A 23,833-nucleotide genomic window follows, 5' to 3' on the forward strand; every position below is an offset into this window, starting at 1 on the left:
CCCATAGTCAACATTTATGTTTGTGGAGGGTGGTTGTTTTTTTCCCAGTTGTCCATAAAAAATGATCCACGTGTTAATACTGTAATGAAGGAAAGAAGTTGAACATTTTTCACTGCACACAGCGTGCACGGTTGTTTTTTCACCTTCTATACCTTCGTTTGCATATGCATTTAGGATTCAGTTTGGTATTCAGAGAAATCTTTCACAAAGGATTCAGGGTTCAGTCAAATCCCAAGATAGTAGATTTGTGCATCCCCACCTCAGACTAGGATGGAAAAATCCTAAGGGTAGCATGCCTTCCACTAGCTGCTTCTGCACTAAGGACTGGGTGGGATCTCAAAATCCCTGGCCTCCCAGTGCAGCTCTATTGGGGGTAGGAGGGTGGGCAAGATAGGTACCCAGGCCAGGGGAAGTTGAGGTTTGAGAAGTGAGGGGGTTGAAGGCTGGAAGTCTAATGTGAGTAGGCCTAAGTGCACACAAAGTATAAATCTGGCGTTGGTTTGAGACTTGGCTGGTTTATCTTCCCATGGGCTTGTAAACCCCATTATACATACGTATGTGTAGTGCCTGGCTGCCATGCTACGTGAACCCAGTAACAAGACAGGCAGGTGAGTCTGATTTAACAGTGCTGTCTAACAATTTCCATACAGTGGGACCATTATTTACTAAAATATATGTTTGGGTGCCAAAACATAATTAAACATTCTTCAAAGAGGCCTATAGAGTCCTTGGTACCATAAATATCTATTAGATGGCCACCAGCGATAAGTTATAGGCAACGTAGAAGTCTGCACAAAGATCAAGTTGAAGGAATTCTCCATGGTATGGCAGGTAGCTGGCACACAATAATGCAGCTAAGCATTATACCCAGGGAATATGTCTATATGTATTTTGTGGTCACAACCTCATTGCACCCCCGCCTAATGGTTTACAATTTAGTGGTTGAGCACAACTTTACCCTTTTCCCCCTTTGCCACTTTTGTTATAGCTTATACAGGAGCAGTGGCCAGCTCCATGTTGTAGCCCCCACCCTTCCCAGCTACAGTCAGGTGATCTCAATGGGCCAATAAAAGGGCAACCATATGGGGGTTTTAACCTTGAAAGCAAGAAAGTAGCAGGTAAAACTTAGTCCCTTTGTTAAATGTATATTGAAGCAGTAGAATTCTTAATGAATCGCATAAGTCAGTGTAGGATGGGCCAGAAGGGATGACTTTGACGCAGTTGGCCAGCTTGAAGTATATTGCAATGTATGGACAAACAATCCCTGTTTTTTTTAAAGAGGAGGGCATTTCTTAGTAGCACAGAATGTCTTAATGTCCTATTTATACATATTGATAATGGGTAAGTGCAGAGGATCTCTTGTTGTTGTCTATATGTATTTTGTGGTCACAACCTCATTGCACCCCTGCCTAATGGTTTACAATTTAGTGGTTGAGCACAACTTTCCCCTTTTCCCCCTTTTGTTATAGTTTATACCCATGGAAGTAGACAGGTGGCCAATGGAAAATATTGGCCACAATTTTAAAATTGCAGCACTGGTGTCCCAAGCTCAGTAAGGAGCATTAATGATATGATGCCCCACATACACCATGCATCATTGATTACAAAGGGTAAAGCTGGACTGTGCTTGTGTGGAGCTCTGCATACTCTCTACCCTGAGGGCACTGATTAAACCCCGGTTTAGAGGATTGCAGATAAGTAACCTATGTTTTTGCAAAGGGGAAAGGAGGATGGAAATAATAAAATTGGGCCTCTGCACTGCCTTTTATATTAATGTTACCTTCATCTTTAAACTGGCAGCATAGGTCTTCCCTGTTATTAGCAAAATGTAGCACATCCTAAAGGGCCACCGTACTTGCATGTATCTAATGGAAACACTTACAGCTCCACTTGCTTCTTTATTTCTCCAAGCTTATGTGGACGTATTAGTGACTCAGCATGCAGCCCAGCCTTGCAGCCATTAGCTTCCTGGCAGATCGGCTATACTCTGTATCATGTCCCATAGGTCTCCTATTGTTTACAATCCTAAGCCATAAGAAGGGTTCATGGCCAAGCAGCCAAAGGGGCATGAACATGACATCACAGGGGTAGAAACAGATGAAAGGGGTTGTAAATGGCATTTTCAAAGTGGAGGCAGCTGCCTAGTTTTTCACATAACCAGAAGTGTGAAATGCTATAAAATCTATAACACTGGTATTCCCATTGTCGGGGTGGGGTGTTTGACAGTTTTGATCAATCTACTAGCATTTATCATATCAGTCACTTTGTGACACTGTGCTGTGCAATTTGGCTCCTATGGTAGTCTAAATCTAATTGGACTCAAGAGGGATTATGTGCCCCCCCCAAAAAAAAGTTATTTCCATTATACCATAGCACCCCTTTCAGTCATTTGCCTGGTACAGTGTGATTTCTTAGAGAAAGCAAACAGCAGAATCCCCGTAATAATCCAACTCACAGAAAACATAGGAAGTCATTTTTGTACAAATGCGTACATTTAATCACTCACGCTTAAATTAAAAAGCAAAAAAACAGACTACCGGTAGTACAAATATAACAATGAAGAGAGCTTATTCCCTTTCTGGCTAAATACTGGCACACTGTATGCTACACTGGCTTTAATAGGAACACAAGCATCAGTATCTCCATGCTCAGTGGAACTGCAGAGAAGAAAGGCAGACATTTTGGTACATATTTATATTTAATCAATCACCAAAGTAAAAAAAACTACCGGCAGCCAAAATGTAACATTAAAAAGGGGTAAGTAGTGCAAACATAGAAGGGACTGGGTTACAGATTTTATAAATATTTGGCGTGTCCTTGATAAACTTGGACTCTTACCCACATGCAGGGGATTAGATGCACTCAGCCATTATCCTTAGCCTCATAAGTATTAAAGGGGAACTAAAGGCTGGAATAGAGATCAATAAGCAGAAGCTGCTCTCCACAGCACTTTTGCATTCAAATCCTGTTTTTAGCTAGCTACCCAAGAACTTCTTATTTCCTACTATTTGCACACCTTTTGTCTCTCAATAAGGCCAGATGTGTTCCACTCTGTCAGAAAACTGGTGATAATGAAATGGAATATGCCCCCTCCCTTAATCAATAATTAAATTTTGCCAAACCAAAAATGATGGCATTTGCACCCCCCTCCCCCTTAATCTGATTAAAGTGTCAAATTTCAAACCCGAAATAAATCCAAGGATCGTGAAGTGAATCAAATCATTACCTGTGCCCTTAATTAATGGCTCTAATGTACTTAACATTCTGCAGCTTGCTGGTTATTGAAATGTTTGCTAATTTACCCTTTTCTGTTTTTCCTTATGGCTGAAGGTTGGCCGATGGAGCAGCCTGCTTCAACCCAGTACTGTTGACAGGTGCTATAGATCCCCCCCCCCCAAGGCACACACAGTGGTACCATGTCCCTGCCAGTACTATCACTGAGAGCACACAGCATTCCTGGATTGGGGTGTACCAATGCATGGCTTGGGGACACTGCTCCATTGCTCAGACCACATGGGGAGGGCTCCCTACAGAGAGGCTCCTGCGCAGCTCATGTAAAAAGTACAATTTTTGTCATTTTAATTTTATTCCAGCCTTTACTTCCTCAATAAACAAAGCAAATACACCTGGAATTTCAGTGCTACTAATCCAGGGGTCTCCAATCTGTGCCCCCCATCCCCTTCATTTTCTGACCATCCGATAAATAGGAGCTATAGATCCAGGGATGGACGGCACAGGTTTAGAAATCCTTGTTCTCTTATCAGTCCACCAGGCATAACAGAGAATTGGGAAACTGCTCCAACGATCAGGTTAAGAATTCGAATTTGGAAACAGGTTGGTCCATTACGGAGTCATTAAAGGCGATAATGGGCTCTCCTGTTCAGAGGCGTATTTTACAATGCAAAACAGGAGGGAGGAAAAAAACAGAAAACTAAAAGCAGCATTTCTAAGTGCTGTGATTTATCATTTTTCTCTCAAAAATGCTTTTTTTGGAGGGGGTGCAATTTGCACCTTTAAGCAATTGTTCTGTAAATTCCATGAATATGATGATTCATTTTTTTGTACAGGTGAGGGATTTGCAAGTGGTGGGCTTGTACACCGCTGCGGCATGCTTTTAGCGTAGGTGGGATTTTAAAGCACATCCCGTCTGAAGGCTCCTTTAGTACAACACACACTGTTCTTCATGTTACTTTTCTGTTCCTCAAAGTATTGCGCCTTTGCAGCGAAGTGATAAACAGCAATTTCTGAACAATGATTCACAGCTAAGAGTCGGAAGTGAAGTACGCACTAAAGGCACCCTCGTTATACAGCTAGGAGAGGCTTGAGTGTTCATTAGCCCTTTGTATACAGTGAATAGGCAATTATCCACCATTGTTGTACAGCATAGGGTTTGGCTATGCAGATGGCCCAAAATCCTGCTGGCTATTAGCTGATCACCTAATTGGCAGATGGCACACTTGGTTACAGGCTTAACCATTACCCGTCACGCTTGCAGATAACCGATTCAATCAATGATTCTTATCTTTGGGGACTTTGTACAATCTTTTGCTTTGTGCACACTCAGCAACAATATCCATAAAGAGATTTTTCTTATATTACATTCAAGAGCAAAGTCTTTCCGTCAAACATCCAATCTAAGATCTATCCTACAGCACACACTGCTTCAGGCACTGCCCAGGGCCCTCCGGGAAGATATGGTCATGTACATTGAAGCAAAGTCATGATGAGTGAGTTTGTATGTGGGCAGGGATAGGAGCCATAGTGTAGTCACTACTAGTTTTGCGCTGGGATTAAAAATAGGCCCTGGCATTTCAAGTACACAGAGGCCCAAACAGCCCCCCACCAGCCCAATAAATAGTGACTGTCTATGGCATCTTACAGCAGCCCCTCTGGCATTTGCCAGAATCCATAAACTGCCAGAACAGTCCTGCTCAATATGCACCATTCTCTATCTCGTGTTAATGCCAGTGGTGGAAGGGACAAGCAAAACAAGAAAAAAAACGAACTGAACAAGGAGCACCCTTTCTCATTCCGAGCAATGTACGTTAATACGAGTGAATTACCATCATTTCTGACAACTGCCACCCTTTAGACACAGAGATCGTACTCAACAAAAAAAATGCCACCTGTACTGCCAACTAACTCTTCAGGGCCCCAAGCTGTCATTAAAGTTCACAGTGTAAAGCCAATGGTGAACCAGTGCCTTGTATGGGGTTCAGTAATGTTCCAGTTAGAGTGGCTGTTGGTATAGGTATGAACCAGTGCCTTAATCTGTTCAAGGTCCGCACAGCCCTGACAGTGAAATGAAATGAGCATTCCTTTGGCCGTGTTATGCATATTCCATGTGCGGCGCAGGATGGGCAGCTGCGTTCTTCCTTTCCGGGCTGGCTCGGCTCTCGCTGCCACAATCCTGAGAGCGGAAGGAGATGTAATCTCTCACTTTAATCTCCTTGTTCTTAGCTTGCACAGTTGCCATGTGTAATTTCTCCAGAAAATCCGGCATTCCTATAGCAATGGAGAGGGCACAAGTCCAGGTTAAGACCGCAGTGAGCACTGTGAACTGTAAGTCACATGTTTATCAACTGTGCAACGGCTTGCTATGCTGCATTCTACCATGTGTAAATGATAAACTTACCACTGGACACCATCCAGTTCACACAGTAGCGTGGGAATACAGTCTGTGGGTTGTCGCTGTAGGTCAACAGGTAATCAAAGCCATTCTGTGGGGGAGGAGGGAAAAAAAAAAAAAAGAGGGCTCAGTTCATGCCAAGTTTCTAGGCTGGTGTCATTATGTTTCCCTGTTACTACAAGGATTAGCTCAGTTATATAGACCTATAATCCCATCTTGCACCTACCTCATCAAATGTTGTGTGAGGCTGAATAACCATTTGTGACTGGTAATTGCGCACTCGGACATAATCTGGCGATTCCGGAACAGAAGGATGTTCCACCGCTCTGTGAAAAAAAGACACAGGCACTCACTTCATGAAACCAGAAAGTAATAACTGCTTGTAACCTATGCTCCAAACTATGCTTACCATCCCAGTGTTGGACTGGGCCACATAGAGGCTGGTATGTTGGCCAGATCACTTGAACCTTCAGGGACATGTCTAGAAAATCCAGATAGAAGGACTGCACTGATTGCAATTATATGTAGATGCAACATGCATTTATTAGATATGTCCCTGAATTTTCAAGAAATGCAGTGATCTAACTAAAAGGCAGTTATGGGGCCCACCAGGAGATTCTGATACACTGGCATTTAGAGTGCATGCTCTCTGGGACAGGAGCCTCCAATTTCACAGGTGTTTCTGTAACTTGTAAACTTGCTCAGATTACTTACATCTTCAAGAAACAAAAAGGTATACCTTCCCTTTTGATAAAAGACACTAATAAATCCAAAAATATACATGTGGTTTATTTTTAGCTTCCAGCCTGATGGGCAGAACTGAAGAGAGGCCGGTGTGTACATGGGTGTCAGGAACAAATGGGTGTCAGGAGGAAATGGCTGCTGGCTAATGATGTATGATGATGTATTTAACATGCCCGGCACAAATAGGCAATGTGTCATACTCTGGGGCTATCTGGTCTCCTCTACTGACTCAATATAACAACAGAGAACTCCCAGCTGATGTGCATTCTGCTTCCTTCCATACAGCCTTTTTTCCATTTGCCTGATATGAACATCATCACGGAATAAATATATCTGAACGCTGCAGCAAGGGAAGGGCAGAACAACACTCCCCAATATGCAGACAGACAGGGGTGCACAGAAATGTGCAGAAATTCTCCTGGTTTAGCACACAGTTACGGCGTATTGCACTACTACCACGTTCCTTGCCTCTTTCGTTATTTGTTGGGCATCTAAACAATTACTGCATGAATGATTCAGTTATATATGCGCACAGAGACTGCACCGAAGCTGTACCACTTTAGAGCGACCAATCCAAAAATTGCTTGGCTACAATATGTCACAGCACTCACACTACAGGTTGGCACCAGTATTTGTAAATAAGACCTAATTATTATTACTTTCTTTAATTCCAAAGCCTAATAATTAGGATACCCAACCTTTGGGCCTAAAACAGAATTACGAAACACAACCCAGTGTGGAAAGTTGACTGAATATGGAAGGCAGCAGGTGGGACATCCTTTGTTTTTACAAATGAAGATTTCTATCCAAGGTCTCTGAGTACAACATACTGACCAGAGACATGTTATAAGCTGTCCTTCCACTCCATTCAAATCTCCAGAACCAAAAAGCCTTTACTGGAATCCATGATAAGTACTTACCGTGACACTAATACCATAATGTTGTTTTCCTGATCAATGTGATATTTCCTTACATAGACGTAATCCCGCGAATACATGGGGTACTGTCAGGAAAGACAGATCTTGTTATAACATTTTACAGACAGACAGACAGATATAGATAGATAGGCAGAGAGAGGGACAGATAGATAGATAGATAGATAGATAGATAGATAGATAGATAGATAGACAGACAAGCTTTGGTTATCATTACATTCACAATATACACAGTTTGTTACTTCTTGGTTACTTGTTTCTAATGTATCAAAGGAACATGGAAGGAACAGTTGTACAATGGATAGCAGTGCTGGGGTTCTAGGTTCAATTCCAGTCAGAGCACTATCAGCAAGGAGTTTGTATGTTCTCCCTGTGTCTGTGTGGGTCCTCTAGGCACTAGGTTTCCTCCCACACTTCAAATACATACAGGCAGGTTAATCGGCTTCTGACTAAATTCACCATAGTCTGTGTGAATGTAATAGGGACCTAGATTGTAAGCTGCTCTGGGGGCAGGGACTGATGTGAATGAGGTATAACCTCTATTGGTGCTGCAGAATATATCTGCGCTACATTAACAAACAACAACAATAACCTGCAGCTAATAAAATAATACTTACTGGAAAGTGAGTGACCCAATGAATAATTTCAGACCCCGAGAGTGCATCCCGCTCAATGATATCCAGTTTGATGACCAGTGCATCCCATTTCTTGCGGTACTCTGTATCCAGCTGTGGGCGGGGGGGATGGAAAGCAGGACAGTTAGAACTAGCCTCAAACCCAGGAGTAATACTGATAACATAAAGGGTAACACTACCTACCTGAACGTTAAAGAACTGACGAGGGGTGACGTCTCTGTAACACCCAAACACTAAAATGAGAAAGGGGTGCCTGGGATTAGTCATATGTCTTGTGCACTAGTATGTATCAGCGCCAGCACGTGGCACTACATGTTACCAGTACATGGCAATACATGGTACCCCACTATTGGAGATGATAATAAGCAGCTACTGTATTTAAAATACAATACAAATACAATAAATGAAATGTTGCTAAGGTAAATAAGACCCTAGTAACCAATCTGTATAGCTGCTGAACAAAACGGTAAATAAAAACAACAAATAAATATTAGCTGCAAATTGTCTTAGAATATCAAGATCTATGTCATACTAAAAGTTAATTTAGTGACGCACCCCTTTAAGGTCACTATATTACTATACGAGTACTGGCTTTACCCTGTCGGACCAAATTTTTCACCACATAGAAGCAAACTTGCTATAAGCGAACACTGAAGTGCCAGGGGCAGTACCTACATCAAGCACAGCCGTTGCTTATTGTATCCAATGGCATTAATTCTATGTTTGCCCGCAGAAATGCTATCGATGTGTACGGTGCCATAACTTTATATGGTTATTTATTAACAGCTCTGTGAATATTATGCACAGTATAAAGTCACCTCTACAAGCACAAAACAGAACATACACGTATATCTGATGGGAGATAAAGTCAATTGTGAAAGCAAAGACAATTGTGACTTTAGCCATTTAGACAGTAAAGTCCCCATAGAGAAGACTGGGATCAGTTAACTCCTGTATTCCCATGCAAAGGAAGATATAAAATGGGAATGCAAGCAGCTTAAACAAAAGCCAGAAAATTCATACTTCTGTCCTACTACCTTACATACAAACTTGAAGAAAGCAGGGAGCATAGAAGAGCTGCAGAATCACCTATAAAATGGCTAACTGGAGTCATTGCAACTAAAGGAAACCCCTGAACTGAACCCTGAATTACAAATAAAGCAAATAAAAGTAAAATTGCTCAGGGTGCTCTTTAAAGCAGTTTGCATATTTTTTTTTTTACTAGTCTTATAGATATTAGTAGTTTTTACACTCCTAATATAATAACTTAAAACAACAGCGCCACCTACTGGCTACAGTCAGAAAAAGAATTTTTAAAAGGATTACGAACTATTCGAAATGATGCTTAAATGGCAGGACTTTGCAATAACGCCCTAAAATACTTGTATTTAATAACTGTAAAGCTTGCGCTTACCCACTGTCAGGCAGATACAGACTTCATGAAACTTCCTACTTGCTACAGAGGACAGTAGCAGCTTTATTTGCCAATGTGTGTGTCTGGGCTGCACATGTTCAGTTCTGATTGGCTGCAGGAAGGTGATGTAGGGGCGGTGCATGCGCAGTCTCTCTTACAGTCACTAAGTTTCTAACTCCTGCTCATATCTGCATTTACAGGAGGGAGACCTAGGTTGCCTAAAGGTAAGCAGCTATTTTTTCCATCAAACTATTGCAAATGGAAAAGTGTTTTTTTTTAGCATCACTTTGCTGCAAAGAGGGAACATCCCCTTTAAGTTAAAGAAGTCTTCTATGTTTTATTACAAGGCTTCACTTGTTCTGACTGCAGCCAGTCAGCGGAAATGCACAGCAAGTGGCATTGTTGTTTTCAATTTACTATATTAGCAGTGTAAAAACTAATCACACCCAGAAACCCAGGTTACAAAGAAATGAATATAAATTGCAGGAGTGCTGAGGCTGTAGAGCCAATGTACATTCATTTATTTATTTTGTGGGTTAACATTCCCATTAATGTGTTAAGGGCGGCCATACACGGCAAGATCGGCTCGAATGGAGAGGTCGCCAAGCAAGCGGATCTTCTCCTGATATTCCCACCTATGGGAGCCTTGGGGCCAAACAATCGATTTAAAAAGGCAGACACAGGCACTGTGGGTTTGGGGACCACATCAACGAGCCAATGCAGTCCCTGATCCGATGGAAAAATCAAACCTGCCCAATCGAGACCTACCCGATTTTAGGCCAGATGTCGGTTGGGGAGGCCCGTTGTCCATGCCCATACACGGGCAGATAAGCTACTGAATCGGTCTAAAAGACCCAGTACGGCCGTGTATGGCCACCTTTGGTAACAACAACAATTGCCATGATTAGCACTGAGCAGTAAGAGACCGAAGTATGGCAGCAATTATCCAAACTGTTTCTGCCACAAGAATTACCCCAGTATGCCAAACTCAAGCGCCAATGGCATCACTATGGGCAACCACTATTCTACAAATATAAATACCAAAGTGGAGATCAATAAGTATAAATGCCCAAGGTCACCAGAGACCAGAGGATGCACTGACCAATCAGACACTATGACACAATGATGGAGCCCACTATTAGGGCTGTGGCAGATGGGGAGATTAGTCACTGGGCGACTAATCTCCCCAAAATGCCATCCCACCGGCTAGAATGTAAATTGCTGGTGGGATGGCATAAGTGGGCCGAAATTGCTGAAGTTTCCTCTCAAGGCAACTTCAGCGATTTCGACAAATCGCTGCGTGGCGCGGCAACTAATCTCCCTGTCTGTCATGGCCCTTATGCAGTGTGCTAGTCTTACCTCTGTACTGGTACAGGTGAGTTCCTTCAATGGGGCGCCTCCATAGTTTGAATTCCTTATTGTCGATTACCAGTTCCCATCCTTGGTCTTCATTGTAGGTGGAAGTCTGCCCCTGGAACCTCTCCACTCCCAGTCGCATTCGCTTCATGTCCTCGGCTGGCCTGCAGGGGGAATGGGCAATGAGTCAGGTTGCTAATGCAAACCCTAGCAAAATGTCTTGGGCTCCTATCATCATCATCTATTTATAGAACCCCACTCATTAATAAAAAGGCCTCTCATAATCCATAAAGGTGAACATGCATAACATAATGAAAGACTAATGATAGAATATAGAACAACTTTCCAATATACACTCATTACATATTTCCAGTGTTTTATTGTTACTTGTAATTATAACTGCTAGTTGTCTGAATATTTATATTCTCTGCACTGCTGGCTCTGACTCCTGAAACAATGTAGCAGAAGGCAGAGAAGACACAGAGAACAGAAAGGGATAAACACTGCTTTCTAATACAATTACATTTACAATGAACTTGGAAATGCGAAATGAATGTATACTGGGAACCATTTAGACATAGATTTTTATTCATTAAGAAAAAGCAGCTACAGGGGGTAATTTCCCCTTTAAAATACTACATTCTCCAATGCATGGCAACCAAACAAACATCATCAGGTTGATGTGTTTCAGTTGTTCCAAATCAGAATGAGGTTTAAAAGGCCATATTTCTATAAATAAAGAAGCTGCAGAGTGACTGGAACCAACAGGCCCAGTAGACAGTTGCATGTACAGAAGCCCTACCCAATGGTGTTCTGCAGCACTGACACTCTAAGCAGAATTATTCTATTTAAAGCTGCATTGCTTGCATGCAGACCTGTAGAGATTTTCTTGCAGAGGCTTCTGGGAATGGTAGTTCTGCACTAGGTCCGGGGCCACTTCTCCCCATTAATATGTTACACACACTAGCTTTAGCATGCACGCCTATTCTCTATACTTGACCTTACGATCTCCTCTTCCCGGACTCGCTCCTCATCCCATAAGAAGGCCCCTGTGAGCGCTGCCAGCAGCCTACCCGTCCTCCCCGGCCTGTTACTGTACCGTAGCCCGCGTACGAGGGCCCGAGCGTTGCGCTGCCCGGTGCAGCCATTCCAGCACAGGGGCGGCAGCCGGGAGCGCAACCAACCCAGGACCCCCGCTGAAGCCCCTCGAAATGCCCGCTGCCACATCCCGGCCCGCAGCATGCCAGAAGTACTGTGGCCCAGGAGAAACGCCCACCCGCGAACTGATTGGATGACCTTTCTCTCAAGCGCATGCTTATTGGATAGTATTCTAGTCAATCAATGGTTATCTTTGAAAACCAGGGGATTGCTCAAGGGCAATAGAGAAGCGTGGGATAACGTGACGGAACACGTGAATGCGGCCATCTTACTTGGGGAATAACTAAGCCTATAGCCGTCCATGTTACTGGGGGAATTAGACTCTATTATAGAATAGTCGGCCATATTACTAGGTGGAGTCGGAAAAAACATGTCTTACTTGCAAATTACTTCGTATTAGGAGAGTTACGGTGGAATTTATTGCTTTTATAATTAAGTCAGTTTCTATTCACCTCACCCACAGTGCCTGTTAGGCACATAATGTCCTTATTTACCCTTTACAGGGAGATTAATGAGAAACACAGTGCTCAGGGCTGTGCTGAACGTTATTAAGTAGCACCGCATGACGTTGACACTAAACTAATTTGTTGCTAGAGCTTCTCCCATGAAATTTATTGAGATAAAATAAAAATGCTGAGGTTTTGTGTTGTAAAAGGACAAAAAAAAATATAATTTGGGGTGTGTATTGGGGTGCCCACCCAGCAGGGCAAATAGCTAACTTTCTAGCCCAGTATGGCATACTCTCCATTCATGCGCCATCTTGTTATAGGCTCCTATTTAACTCACATACTGTCCATCACTGTTACATGCGCTGTACACAAGGCCACAAGCAATATGGGTTCATATGGGCTGCTGTAAGGTGCCATAGACAGGCACTATTTATTGGGGCTCTAGGGATGTCTGTGTACTTGAAATGCCAGCAAATTCTGAGCCTATAATGCACATGGCCAGTTTGCATTAGCAAATGGGTACCTTTGGCTTTTTACTACGCCTTACCTGAAGTCCCAAATTGGCTGTCAAAGGTCCCAACCAGAGTTTTGTCACAATATAGCAAAATAAGACTGTGATGTCACTTTGCTGCCTGTGCATGGCTTTGAAAGTGAGTGGCATGCCACTAGGCCTGGGCTGACAGTCTTTAGATTCTGGCAAATGCCAGAGGGGCTGCTGTAAGATGCCATAGAGTCACTATTGGTCCTGTGGGGGCTGTTTGGACTTTTCTATATATAAAATCCCAGGCCCTATGATGATTCTCAGTCCAGATCTGCTTGCTACACTGTGTCTTGTCATGAAATGCTTGGGGCCAGATTACACCATGAAATGCAAAAGGCCAAACTGATATTTTTGAGTTTTGAATCCAATATGACTCAAGGCAAAGTCATTTCCTATTCATTTGCTCCCCCTCCCACTTATGGGTTTTGGGTCTTTATTAATTACCATGGCTCTCAGTGAACTAACAAGATGGTTTTGATGATTTTGAGCAAAGTACAGGGCTGCAGGGTTTTTATCTCTGTTATATTTATATGTAATTTAGGTAAAGCAAACCCTTAATTAAATGGCTTAAGGGCTGTGACACACGGAGAGATGTGTTTCCTCTCAAGGCAACTTCCGCGATTTCGGGGAAATCGTGGCGCCATGTATGCCATCCCACCAGCAATTTACATCCTCGCCGGTGGGATGACATTTCGGGGAGATTAGTCGCCCGCAACAAGGGAGATTAGTCGTGGGCGACTAATTTTCCCGTGTGCCACAGCCTCAACTGTTTTTCCAATATAAACCAAGAACATGGACATTTCAGGAAGTACTCACATATATGTCTCCTTCAATCACTGAATTGCAAATTGAACAATTAAAATAAATTCATTCTGGCCTTAGATTACCCAATGTAACAGTATTTGTCCAGAGGATCTGCAGATATGAACAAATTTCTAAGGGTGAAGACACACTGGGCTACTGGTAGCAGCTACTTTTTTCACAGCTACTAAACTGTAGAAAATGCCCTGCCATAGACAATACTGAGAATTGCCTCTGCTAAAACACACATAGAGACAATGATCAGTAAATGATCAGCATTGTCTATTTTAGTAGCCATGACAAGTAGCTGCTACTAGTAGCTCTGTGTGTCTTCACGCTAAAAGGTGGCCATACATAGGCAGATTTAAGCTGTCGATTTGTCTTGCCTGTGTGTGTGTGTGGACCTCTGACAGGCCTCTCCGACAGCCACATATGTAGCCAAAAACTGGCCAAGGATCAATCAGATTTGATTTTCCTGTCGGATCGGGGACTGCACTGATTTACCAATAAGGTCCTTACTCCTACAGCTCCTATACCCATTGTTGTAATTTGATCGTTTGACCCTAGGGCCAGAATTAGCCAAAGCTTACAATCTATGGTCCCTGTCACATTCACACACTATGGGTCAGTTTAGTCAGAAGTCAGTTAACCTGCCTCTATGTATTTGAAGCATGGGAGGAAACCCACGCAGCCAAGGGGAGAACATACAAACTCCTTGCAGATAGTGCCCTGGCTGGGATTAAACTGGGGACCCTAGCACCGCAGGCAGAGGTGCTACTCACTGAGACACCAAATATTTAATAGAGGGCTGGTTATGCAGTCAAACATTATGGATTTGGTTGATTCTTATTTTTCCAGCTAAAGTCAATGGGAGGGCAGGGAAATTTTTCACTGAGGAAATAACCCATGTTTCAATAGTCATAGAGCCGACAGTGAGAAACTTTGGTGCTGGTCCTTTAAATCCCAAGGGACAGACCCTGTTCTTACGTGCACACAAACCTAAGTTTAAATAATATAACACGAGGCAATATCATTTTTTCTTTTTTATAAAAAAAAAAAAAAAAAAAAAATGCAAAGCAGCATGATTAGAGCAAACAATAAAACACAGCAGGTTGACAGAACAAAACAAGTTATTCCCTTAAAACAGAGATGTCAAAATTGTGGGCATCCAGGTGTTGCAACTACCTCTCCCAGCATGCTCAGGGAAGAGTTTAAAATTACAACAGCTGAAAGGCCACCAGTGTGACATCCCAGATTACAATACACAAACTAAATTCAGTGGATATACATTACCAGATATGCGGTATTCAAAATAAACAAGTAGTTATGTAAATTTGTAAAGCTGATTGGGTGTTTTCATCTCTGCAGGAACAGTTGCTTGCCATAGTCCTAGCCAGCTCATCCTAAATATCACTACAGGCTTTGTTCATAGGGGTAATGCTGAGGTGCCTGTGCCCATAGCTAGGGCTGGTTGTTCACTAGATGGGTCATTCTTCATTTTGGGCCCAGCAATATTTGGCACTGCAGCCTATAACAGCAATGACACTGCAGGGACAAGCCTGCCCATCCTCCCTAAGTGACATGCTATGGGCATAGCTGCACATATGACACCATAATCTACATACATGTATGGTGCATACAATTGTATCGCCATACAGAATCTTACCCCTGATCTCCATCATCAGGGTCAATTCTATATGCTGAAAAAGTATTATGCACCCATGTCAAAGCAGATAAACCAGGGATTAGACAAACCTGCTGTGCCTAAACTACAAATCTCAGCACCCACCAGCCTGTTTTGCCAATGAATGGTTGGGGGGGGAGTACTTATATTAAGCTGGAGAGCCAAAGCCTTGCCTCCACATGGCATATACAAGGACGGTAAAACCTGTGGTGGGGGTGGAAAGTGTCCATAGCGCTAATGGTAAGCCATAAAACATTAATGCAAATAAAATTATTATTTAAATTAGGTTTCATAAGCAGCAAGGCATTTCCTGCCCAACGTTTTTGGCATTTCTAACTAACTTGTTGCTTTTAAAAATAAATTCAGATATTTCTGGCTTCATGGCATTGTTCCTGATTTCAACCTAATCCAAATCCACTAGATCCACTACATCAAACTAAAATTTTAGTCTCACTATGCCAACAGCTTTACCAAACAAATGACTGGATATTTTGGGGATAGGACTAGAAGACCAAATTTCTGCATACAGAAAATAATTTAAGAGGCTTATACATACAATCAACCACTATCAAATGTATAGAATTTAAATAACTCATTGTGCTCAAATATCAACCAATGCTAGGCAAATTTGCACCTGGGCAGTAACTCATAGCAACAAATCAATAATTTTAATTTTTTTTTGTTTTTTTTTTTCATTTTTCAGCCAGCTGCAGATAAAACATTGAGAGCAAAAATATGATTGGTTACCATTGGTTACAGCTCAAATGCAATTTTGGCCGGTGTTGATAAATTATGCCAATTACGTTTAAAAACAAAAAGTCAATGTCTAACGACTAAACTCCAATGTATAAAAAAAAAAAATAACAGCATCTATGGGATGCCCACCCATTCCACTACTGTAAATGACATAAATAATGTTATGGAATAGAAGTAATGCTGTACCAGGTTTTTAGGTAATGCCTACGAAAGCAGTACATCGGAAACAGTAGCGTGCCATTAGTGTGCCATGTGAATCTTAGATTCCAAGAGACACAACAAAAAATGCGTGTCTTGTGAATCAGAGGGTAAAAAACACCAAATGAAAACTATATACACAACACATGTATATAAATACAGCCTTGTACTGTGGATGTGGGTGGGAAAACAGTGATACTAAATACCAGGGCATATTTGAAACTTAAAAAGTGACCAAAGCCATAAAAAAAGCAACTGCTCAGTAAATAACCACAAAGTCTTACTGTTCTGTACTGCCCCATGGATTTCCCACAAAGACTATTAATCTTATTTCATCCATTTACAGCAGATGCGGCCTTACAGGCCCTGTCTGGTGGTTCAGTTTTGCCATTTATATATTCAGGTGTACATACATATATATATATATATATATATATATATATATATATATATATATATATATATATATATATATATATATATATATATATATATATATATATATATATGAAATTGATTTGAAAAACAGAATAATTCAGGGTGTGAATGCTTAAACCTCCCCCCCCAATAAGAGAAATCAGACAACAAAAGGCAAAGGAAGCAATATGTGAAGGTCCGCCATTAAAACCTGGCTGCAGGAGCGAGAGACTACCCTTCTGTTAGGGCAACAAGTCTCAAATGTCCTCCTCCCGATGGAAGCAGTGGGAAATGCAGGCTGTCTCGAGTCTGGAGTAAAAGTAGACAGTCTATAGCAGGAGCTTTGTTTCTACCAGTGCCCCCTGGTTTTATGGTGTGTATGCAGGCGGTGGCTGGAACGGGTTCATGACATCATACTCTGCTGGGTAGGAGTCAGTCTCCATCTCCGATAGCAACTCCAAAGCCTGCTCCTCTTCTTCTGTAGGGTAATGGCGGAGAAGGTTAGCAGCCGTGGCTAGGATTGATGCTCCACCAGCCCCTGCCACCAGGTAGAAACTGACTGCAAAAGTAACATAAACTTGGGAACCATGGTATTTCTTGTGCTGTTGCTGTAGAGCAAGAATAAGCTCCGAAGCCCAGTAGCAGAATCCAATCACTGTTGCGCACTGCAAAACTGCAAATACAGTGGGTTAATTATAGAGATGGCATAGAGATATCAAAGACAGGAAAATAATATTATACAGGTATGGGACTGGCTATCCAAAATGTTCGGGACCTTTCTGTAATTTGGATCTTTGGATGTCTACTAAAATTAATTTAAACAATAAATAAGCCCAATAGGGCTGTTTTGCCTACAATAAGGATTAATTATATATTATTTAGGATCAATTGTAAAGGTACTGTTTTATTATTACAGGAAAAAAAAAGAAAATAATTTAAAAATGTTTGAATTATTTGATTCAAATTGGGTCTATGGGAGATAGTCTTCCCGTAATTCGGAAATTTCTAGATAAGGGGTTTCCAGACAACAGATCCTATACCTCTACTTTATATTATAAAGATGTGGTCATAGTGCCTGAAAGCAGTTTGGCCAGAACACATAGGGTAAAGACATTGGTTCTCAAATTCTCACAAGAGGGATCCTGCACTGAACCTAATGTAGAATCTAGATGTTTCTTAGGGTATCTGAAATCCTTCATTCCTGGGGCCAGAGTCTGCTCCTCTTTCCCCTCTCCTGCGCCACCCCTCCCAAAAGAATGCTAAGTACTCCCTTTCCCCTCCCTCAGGAATGTGTAATCTGAGCTACCAATGGCTAGAGCTGCAACCAGAAGCTATAAAGACCAAGCTTAAATGGCAGCTGGGATCTTAAACAAACCGAGGGAGCTTCTATGGCTCTTTACTCAGGTATGGTAATGCTTTCTGCAGAATAAAAATAGCATTCTATGTGGCACTAATGTGGCGAATCTATTGGCAGTAAAATGCCAAAATGACTTTCCTTCACCTTTAAAGGGCTGCTTTGCTTCATTACAGAAATATCACTGGTTTGTTTCAAGCCATAAATGTCTCTCTCGGACTATGATGCTGGCTTGCAAGTCTGGACAAGGTTGGTATTTTTTATGTCCTCTTCTGCTAGTAGTAGTAGTGCTGCTGCTTTTATCTCTTATTTAAAGGGGGGATATCATGGTATTTATGGTTAATGAAATATGTACATACTTTGTTAGAAAAGGCTTGAAATTACAAGTATTATCTGGCTGCTAGAGCTTATTTATCCTAGAAACCATACAGCAGTTTGGAAGTTAGAAGGCAAGGCATGAAAAATACATAGTCAATTATGGGATAAGGATACAATAAACGGAAGCCTCGCATTCAGTCTATTTTTTATTTTAGAAGTCACTAATAAAGTATTTCCAGCTATCCTGTTTCATCAGAAAAAATCCACAGCAGCAAAGCTAATCCAAATCCATGCAAAATAAATCAGAAAAAACGAATTAAAATTTGCTTAGAATAGGTACACCTATAACACGTAACATCCTCTTTAAAAGGCTGGTAACGTCATAAACTCAAAATATATTTTTTACATTTATAGTTTGTGCTGTCAAGCACGTACTATCTCTTGAAGGTAAATGTCATATTTTATAGTTCTGTAGAGAGCCAACAATGATATCTGACCTGTATAGAAAATAAACCCCATTAAATTCTATGGTTTATCTGTTATCGGTTATGTAAATATGTGCCTATTCAGATCAAATGCCTGCCCTTATGGCTATGGCTACAACTTCTTATATAAACTAGTTAGTAGTGTTTCTAAAGCAAACACGCAGTTCTTTATTAAGTTTAAATGCATATAAAATACATTGTTGGCGTTAATGTTCCTAGTGGTAGAAAATTATAAAAAAAAAATTCAGAAAAAGAGTTGACTCATGACTTTATCCCACCATTAAAATAGTGGGGAGTGTAGGCAATAAGATACATGGTCCCTATGCTGGGAATATACAACTAGAGGTTCTCTCTCCTAAAACAGATTTAATTGTCAACAAAAGGTTTTCCCTCATAGAAACAGGACAGCACGGGTACCTGTGAGAATGTGGGCGAACGCATATCGGCGGGTAATTTTCAGTGCTGGGTGCTTGGGTCCAAACACATCGAGAAGGAATGCAGTCATGCTGCAAGCAATGCCCAGAAAGCAGAAGCCAGCGATAACTCGGAGGAGGAGAATGGTTTGACGGTTCATGCAGAACTCTGCAGAGAAATGGGGATACATCAGCACATAGATATCTGGAACAGTGTTTTGAAGGCACCAGAGAATTGGCTTCCTTAGCAATTTTGGCTTAGCATTAATAATGAAGTTAATTTTTATAATGTAGATGCCAAAACTGGAATTCAGAATGCTCTGTGGTTGCCAGGCTTCACTGACAACTGGGAAATGATTTAACTAAAGGATAAACCCTATTTAGAAAAGGTCCTGAATTGTAACATAAAAGTCATAAAATATATTAAATATCAGGCAAATCCAGGATTCAGCCAAATCTAAGTGCCTGTCAGAATCAGCTCTGAATCCTAAATATCATGTGACTTTAGGCCACACATTTAGGGCTGTGGAACACGGGGAGATTAGTCGCCTGCGACACGGGAGATTTGTCGCAGGCGACTAATCTCCCCGTGTTCCACAGCCCTAATCTCCCCGTGTTCCACAGCCCTAATCTCCCCAAAATGCCATCCCACCAGCGAGAATGTAAATCGTTTCGGTCAAAAGGACCCATATCAGCAGCTTGAATCGGCCATGTAATGTCCACCTTAAGGGTTCGGATTGAGTTCTGAATTTGGCCAAGTCCCAAAAATAAGGATTTGGTGCATCCCTAATATTAAACACAGGAGACAACAAACAATACTAAGTTCATCTGTCCCAGCAGGTGAAGAGCACTGCATATTAGATGAGATTAGGATGACAATAAATGGACGAACACTGCTGAAGACCATTTCATCAGACCAGACAAGTACCCACCACTCAAAAGTTTAGGGTCTTCAGTCCCTAGAACATCTGCCACACCAAGTTCCTGGCGCATACATGTCCCTCCATGAATATGGAGCCAGGCAGGTTCTGCTAGTGCAGTGCAGAGGGCTGTGATAGAGAGTGCACCAGGGAGTGCTGAGGCAAGGCTCCTCTCAGGTTGCTTAGGGAGAGCATGTGTTCCATGACCCCTTCTTCTTGGCATGGAGGAGCCACCGGACCCGCCGGGTGCAAACATGTCAGAGAGGAGAAGTTTCACTCTGCAGAGAAGAGAAAAACAGGTTCTAATAGATGAGAATATAAAGGAACGGTAGCTCTGTAGAGCACCAGAGTAATTCATTTTTATGGAACACAAAAGGATACGATGACTTTTAACTAGCTATTTAGTTACTTTTTTAGTTAATTATTATAATTGGTTAATTTATCAGTTTATATGCATTAATGCTTCTGCATTCTGCCACCAGGCGGTGCAGGCAACGAAGGGAGCGCTTCCTGCTTAGAGGACAGTTTTGTTATTTCTTATACTAAACAGGGCAAAATCTGAAACTGAAAGTCACAATCTGCTTCCTGTTCTTATGAGTGCAATTCTAACAAATCAGCAGTCTACATAGAAACCTATGTATAATAATAATTTTATCTCAAAGCCCAGCAGGCTATGCTGGGGAAAGAGAGCAGTTTTGTTTATACGTAGGCTTCTCAGTGGACCTCTGGTTTATTAACAGTTCAGATTTTGACCTGTTTAGTAGAAGAAATAAATTTTAATTTTTCAATTAAACCAATATGTACAAAGTATGTTTGCTTCAAGCCTTATTACTAAACTGCAATGGTTTTAGACACTAGCCCCCTTAGGCCTAAGCCACATGATACTGGTTCTTGGATAAATGCAGGGTGAGTATTAGCCCCTACACTTCCATTAGCTTTCATATGTGCCTGCATCTGGAGCCACTGCATCAGTCCATGTGCAGGCACACGTAGGGGATTTTGGTGTTGAAATGCATCCCGGTGTGCCTGGGCCAATGCAGTAGCTCCGGGTGAAGGCACATGGAAAGGCTGTTCAGGGCGTAGTGCAGACTCCCAGCCTCCAATTATTCACAGACCGAGAATTCACCCTTTGTGGCAATAGCCTTAGAATTCTTGAGGTCTGAATCTGACCTGAATGAGTGCATGATGGAAGAATATGGATAAAAGAGGCTCAACTACTGTGTTTTCAGGCATCTCAGCTACAGACTAGACACATCCTAGTTTCAAGCAAAAAATATATATATATGTTTTTAATGAGAATAAAGACATAGATTAGAGCCTGGGATTTGAATCAGGGGCTTAGAGATTACTATCAATGTCACACCCAGGGATATAAAGTAACAATCGACTCGTTGGATTTAGCGATATCCTACTTGTGCCTTGTGACTGTGAAGACTATCCCCAGCTCCCACTGACTATGGTTCTCAGAGGATGATGGAAGCTCTAGTTGAGCTGTAAATAAGCTGCCACTCTTGGTAAAGGACAAATAAACAAAAAAATGTAGCATCTTGTAAGGAACCCCTCCAACCTACTGGGGCCCACTGCACAAGCTCCCTATTCGGCCAAATAATGCACACGTGTAAAGACGAGGGTGCCGCCAAGCAATTGCTTGAGGAGCACCAGCAGTGAGGATTTTACTAATGGGGTTACTTTTGTCTTACACATTTGTGGCTTTCCCTATCCTTTTATAATAAAGACAAAGTTTGTTAAACTGGAGTTAGAAGATCAATAACAAAGCAAAGACAATGAAAATAAATGGGAAGGGCCAGGGGCCAACAACAACAAAGCCGCAGCCATAAAACATAGCAGAGAACAGGAAGCAGTGACATAGGCAGCTCCTTTATTACTGGTTAGAATGGAATGTAACTGGGTGATGCATTTACTGGCCTCACAAGGAAGAGAGAGGAAAAAAAGTAAATAAATATATATATATATATATATATATATATATCTTCTCTAGATAAACGTCCAAGATGAGGACCGAAACGCTGACCCAATAAAAATTGTAACTTGTGACAAATTTCAGTGGTGAATCTTTTACAAATTTGTATTATTTTTCTGATTTTCACCCATTTATGCAAGCCCCTATTAAGTTGTTGTGGAACTACAATTCCTAGCAATCCTGCAGCTGTTGGAAGAGGTGCTGAACAGGTGTGGGGGCACAGGGAAACACCAACTCTAGCCCAGGAAAGCAACAACAACTGGCTGTACATGAATAGGTGTTGGCTAAGCAAGGAGGAAACAGTGAGAAAAACAAATCAGAATCTAAAGAAAAGCCATAATCATTAAAGGAACAGTAACACCAAAAAAGTGTATAAAAGGAACTACTACTACTGTATTCGCTTTAGAAACATTACTATAGTTTAGTAAATGAAGCTGCTGTGTAGCCCCGGGGGCAGCCATTTAAAAGAGAAAAGGCACAGGTTACATAGCAGATAACAGATAAGTTCTGTACAATACAATAGTGTTTTATCTGTTATCTGTTATGTAACCTGTGCCTTTTCTCCTTTTTCCAGCTTGAATGGCTGCCCCCATGGCTACACAGCAACTTTTTATATAAACTATAGAAGTGTTTCTAAAGCAAATGTGCAAATTTTACCAGTGCAGGGCAACAGTGCATTGTATTATGATTACTTAAAAACATTTTTATTTTTTGGTGTTACTGAGGGGTAAATGGCAAATCAGAAGAGGTGATGGGAACCCCTAAGCACACCCAGAACCCATTGGAGTACTAGCATTAGGAACCCCCTCCTGTCCCATTAGGGTCCCTGTGGATGACACCCCTGGGAGGGAACCAGAGGAGAATGTAGGGACCCCTATGTTCTTGTGCCCCCAGGCATTGCAGGATTGGTGCCACCCAGAGAAGTAATAAAGTTCAACCCAACCTTTCAGCTGTTGTGTGACTGGTTGTCCCTAATTAATTGTACAGCCAAAATATTTGTTACAAAGTTACACATTACCCCAAATAGATCAAGTCTCCTCTTAGCTCTAACCCATTGCCAGCAATAGAGCCCACTCTGAGCTGCAGCTTTATTGGCTAAGCACATTCTACCCACCCACTCGGGACAGAGCCGCCTCATAACAAAGGGGCTGCTGGGGGATACACCGAACAGCTGCGCCAAATCCGCATTGTACAACGCCAGGGAACGCGTCGGCGCTTTAGAAATAAAAGCTGCCAATAGACATGGCAGTATTACCGGTACAAGGGGCTGTATAGTTCTAGTTTACCCTAAGCTTGCCGAGTCACCCCTCCGAGACTCCAAACTCCAACCCAAGCGCTCTACTGTCAGCTACGGATTCTGGGACTTGTAGTTACCGGAGCCAAGATGTCAGGCAATACGGCGGCCTACTCTGATCTATTCCCTCTCTCCTCACGAACAGTAAAAGAGTTCAAAGGTGTCGATCCCAGGCGCCAAACCGATCGATTTACTCACCGCAGCTCCCGGTCCTTCTCTCCCCCAGGACCTCGAACCTCAGCACAGCTGACTTCCGCCTCCAAACTGCGTCATCATGACGTAACACCTTCCTTGTACCACAGAAGGGCATTCCGGGATGTGTAGTTTTTAACCAGCAGGAAGGAGCTGCGA

The 23,833-nt window shown here is 42.0% G+C and overlaps 2 protein-coding genes across 4 annotated transcripts; both read right to left on the reverse strand.

The window, feature by feature from the left end:
* Nucleotides 1-2,473: 2,473 nt before the first annotated feature.
* stard7 (StAR related lipid transfer domain containing 7) lies at nucleotides 2,474-11,987 on the reverse strand. Its single transcript, NM_001128008.1, is given in 8 exon segments — nucleotides 2,474-5,505; nucleotides 5,636-5,720; nucleotides 5,856-5,955; nucleotides 7,294-7,376; nucleotides 7,926-8,036; nucleotides 8,127-8,176; nucleotides 10,717-10,877; nucleotides 11,714-11,987. Coding segments are annotated over 8 exon segments (993 nt in total). The 5' UTR covers nucleotides 11,941-11,987; the 3' UTR covers nucleotides 2,474-5,329.
* Nucleotides 11,988-15,366: 3,379 nt separating this feature from the next.
* On the reverse strand, nucleotides 15,367-23,773 carry tmem127 (transmembrane protein 127). Of its 3 annotated transcripts, NM_001016932.2 has the most exon segments (5): nucleotides 16,029-16,708; nucleotides 16,741-17,390; nucleotides 19,292-19,456; nucleotides 20,220-20,485; nucleotides 23,681-23,692. In NM_001016932.2, coding segments are annotated over 3 exon segments (714 nt in total). In that variant the 5' UTR covers nucleotides 20,464-20,485; nucleotides 23,681-23,692; the 3' UTR covers nucleotides 16,029-16,708; nucleotides 16,741-17,085.
* Nucleotides 23,774-23,833: the final 60 nt, after the last annotated feature.

This window comes from Xenopus tropicalis, chromosome 3 (assembly GCF_000004195.4).
Source record: "Xenopus tropicalis strain Nigerian chromosome 3, UCB_Xtro_10.0, whole genome shotgun sequence".
In the NCBI taxonomy this organism is placed as follows: domain Eukaryota; kingdom Metazoa; phylum Chordata; class Amphibia; order Anura; family Pipidae; genus Xenopus; species Xenopus tropicalis.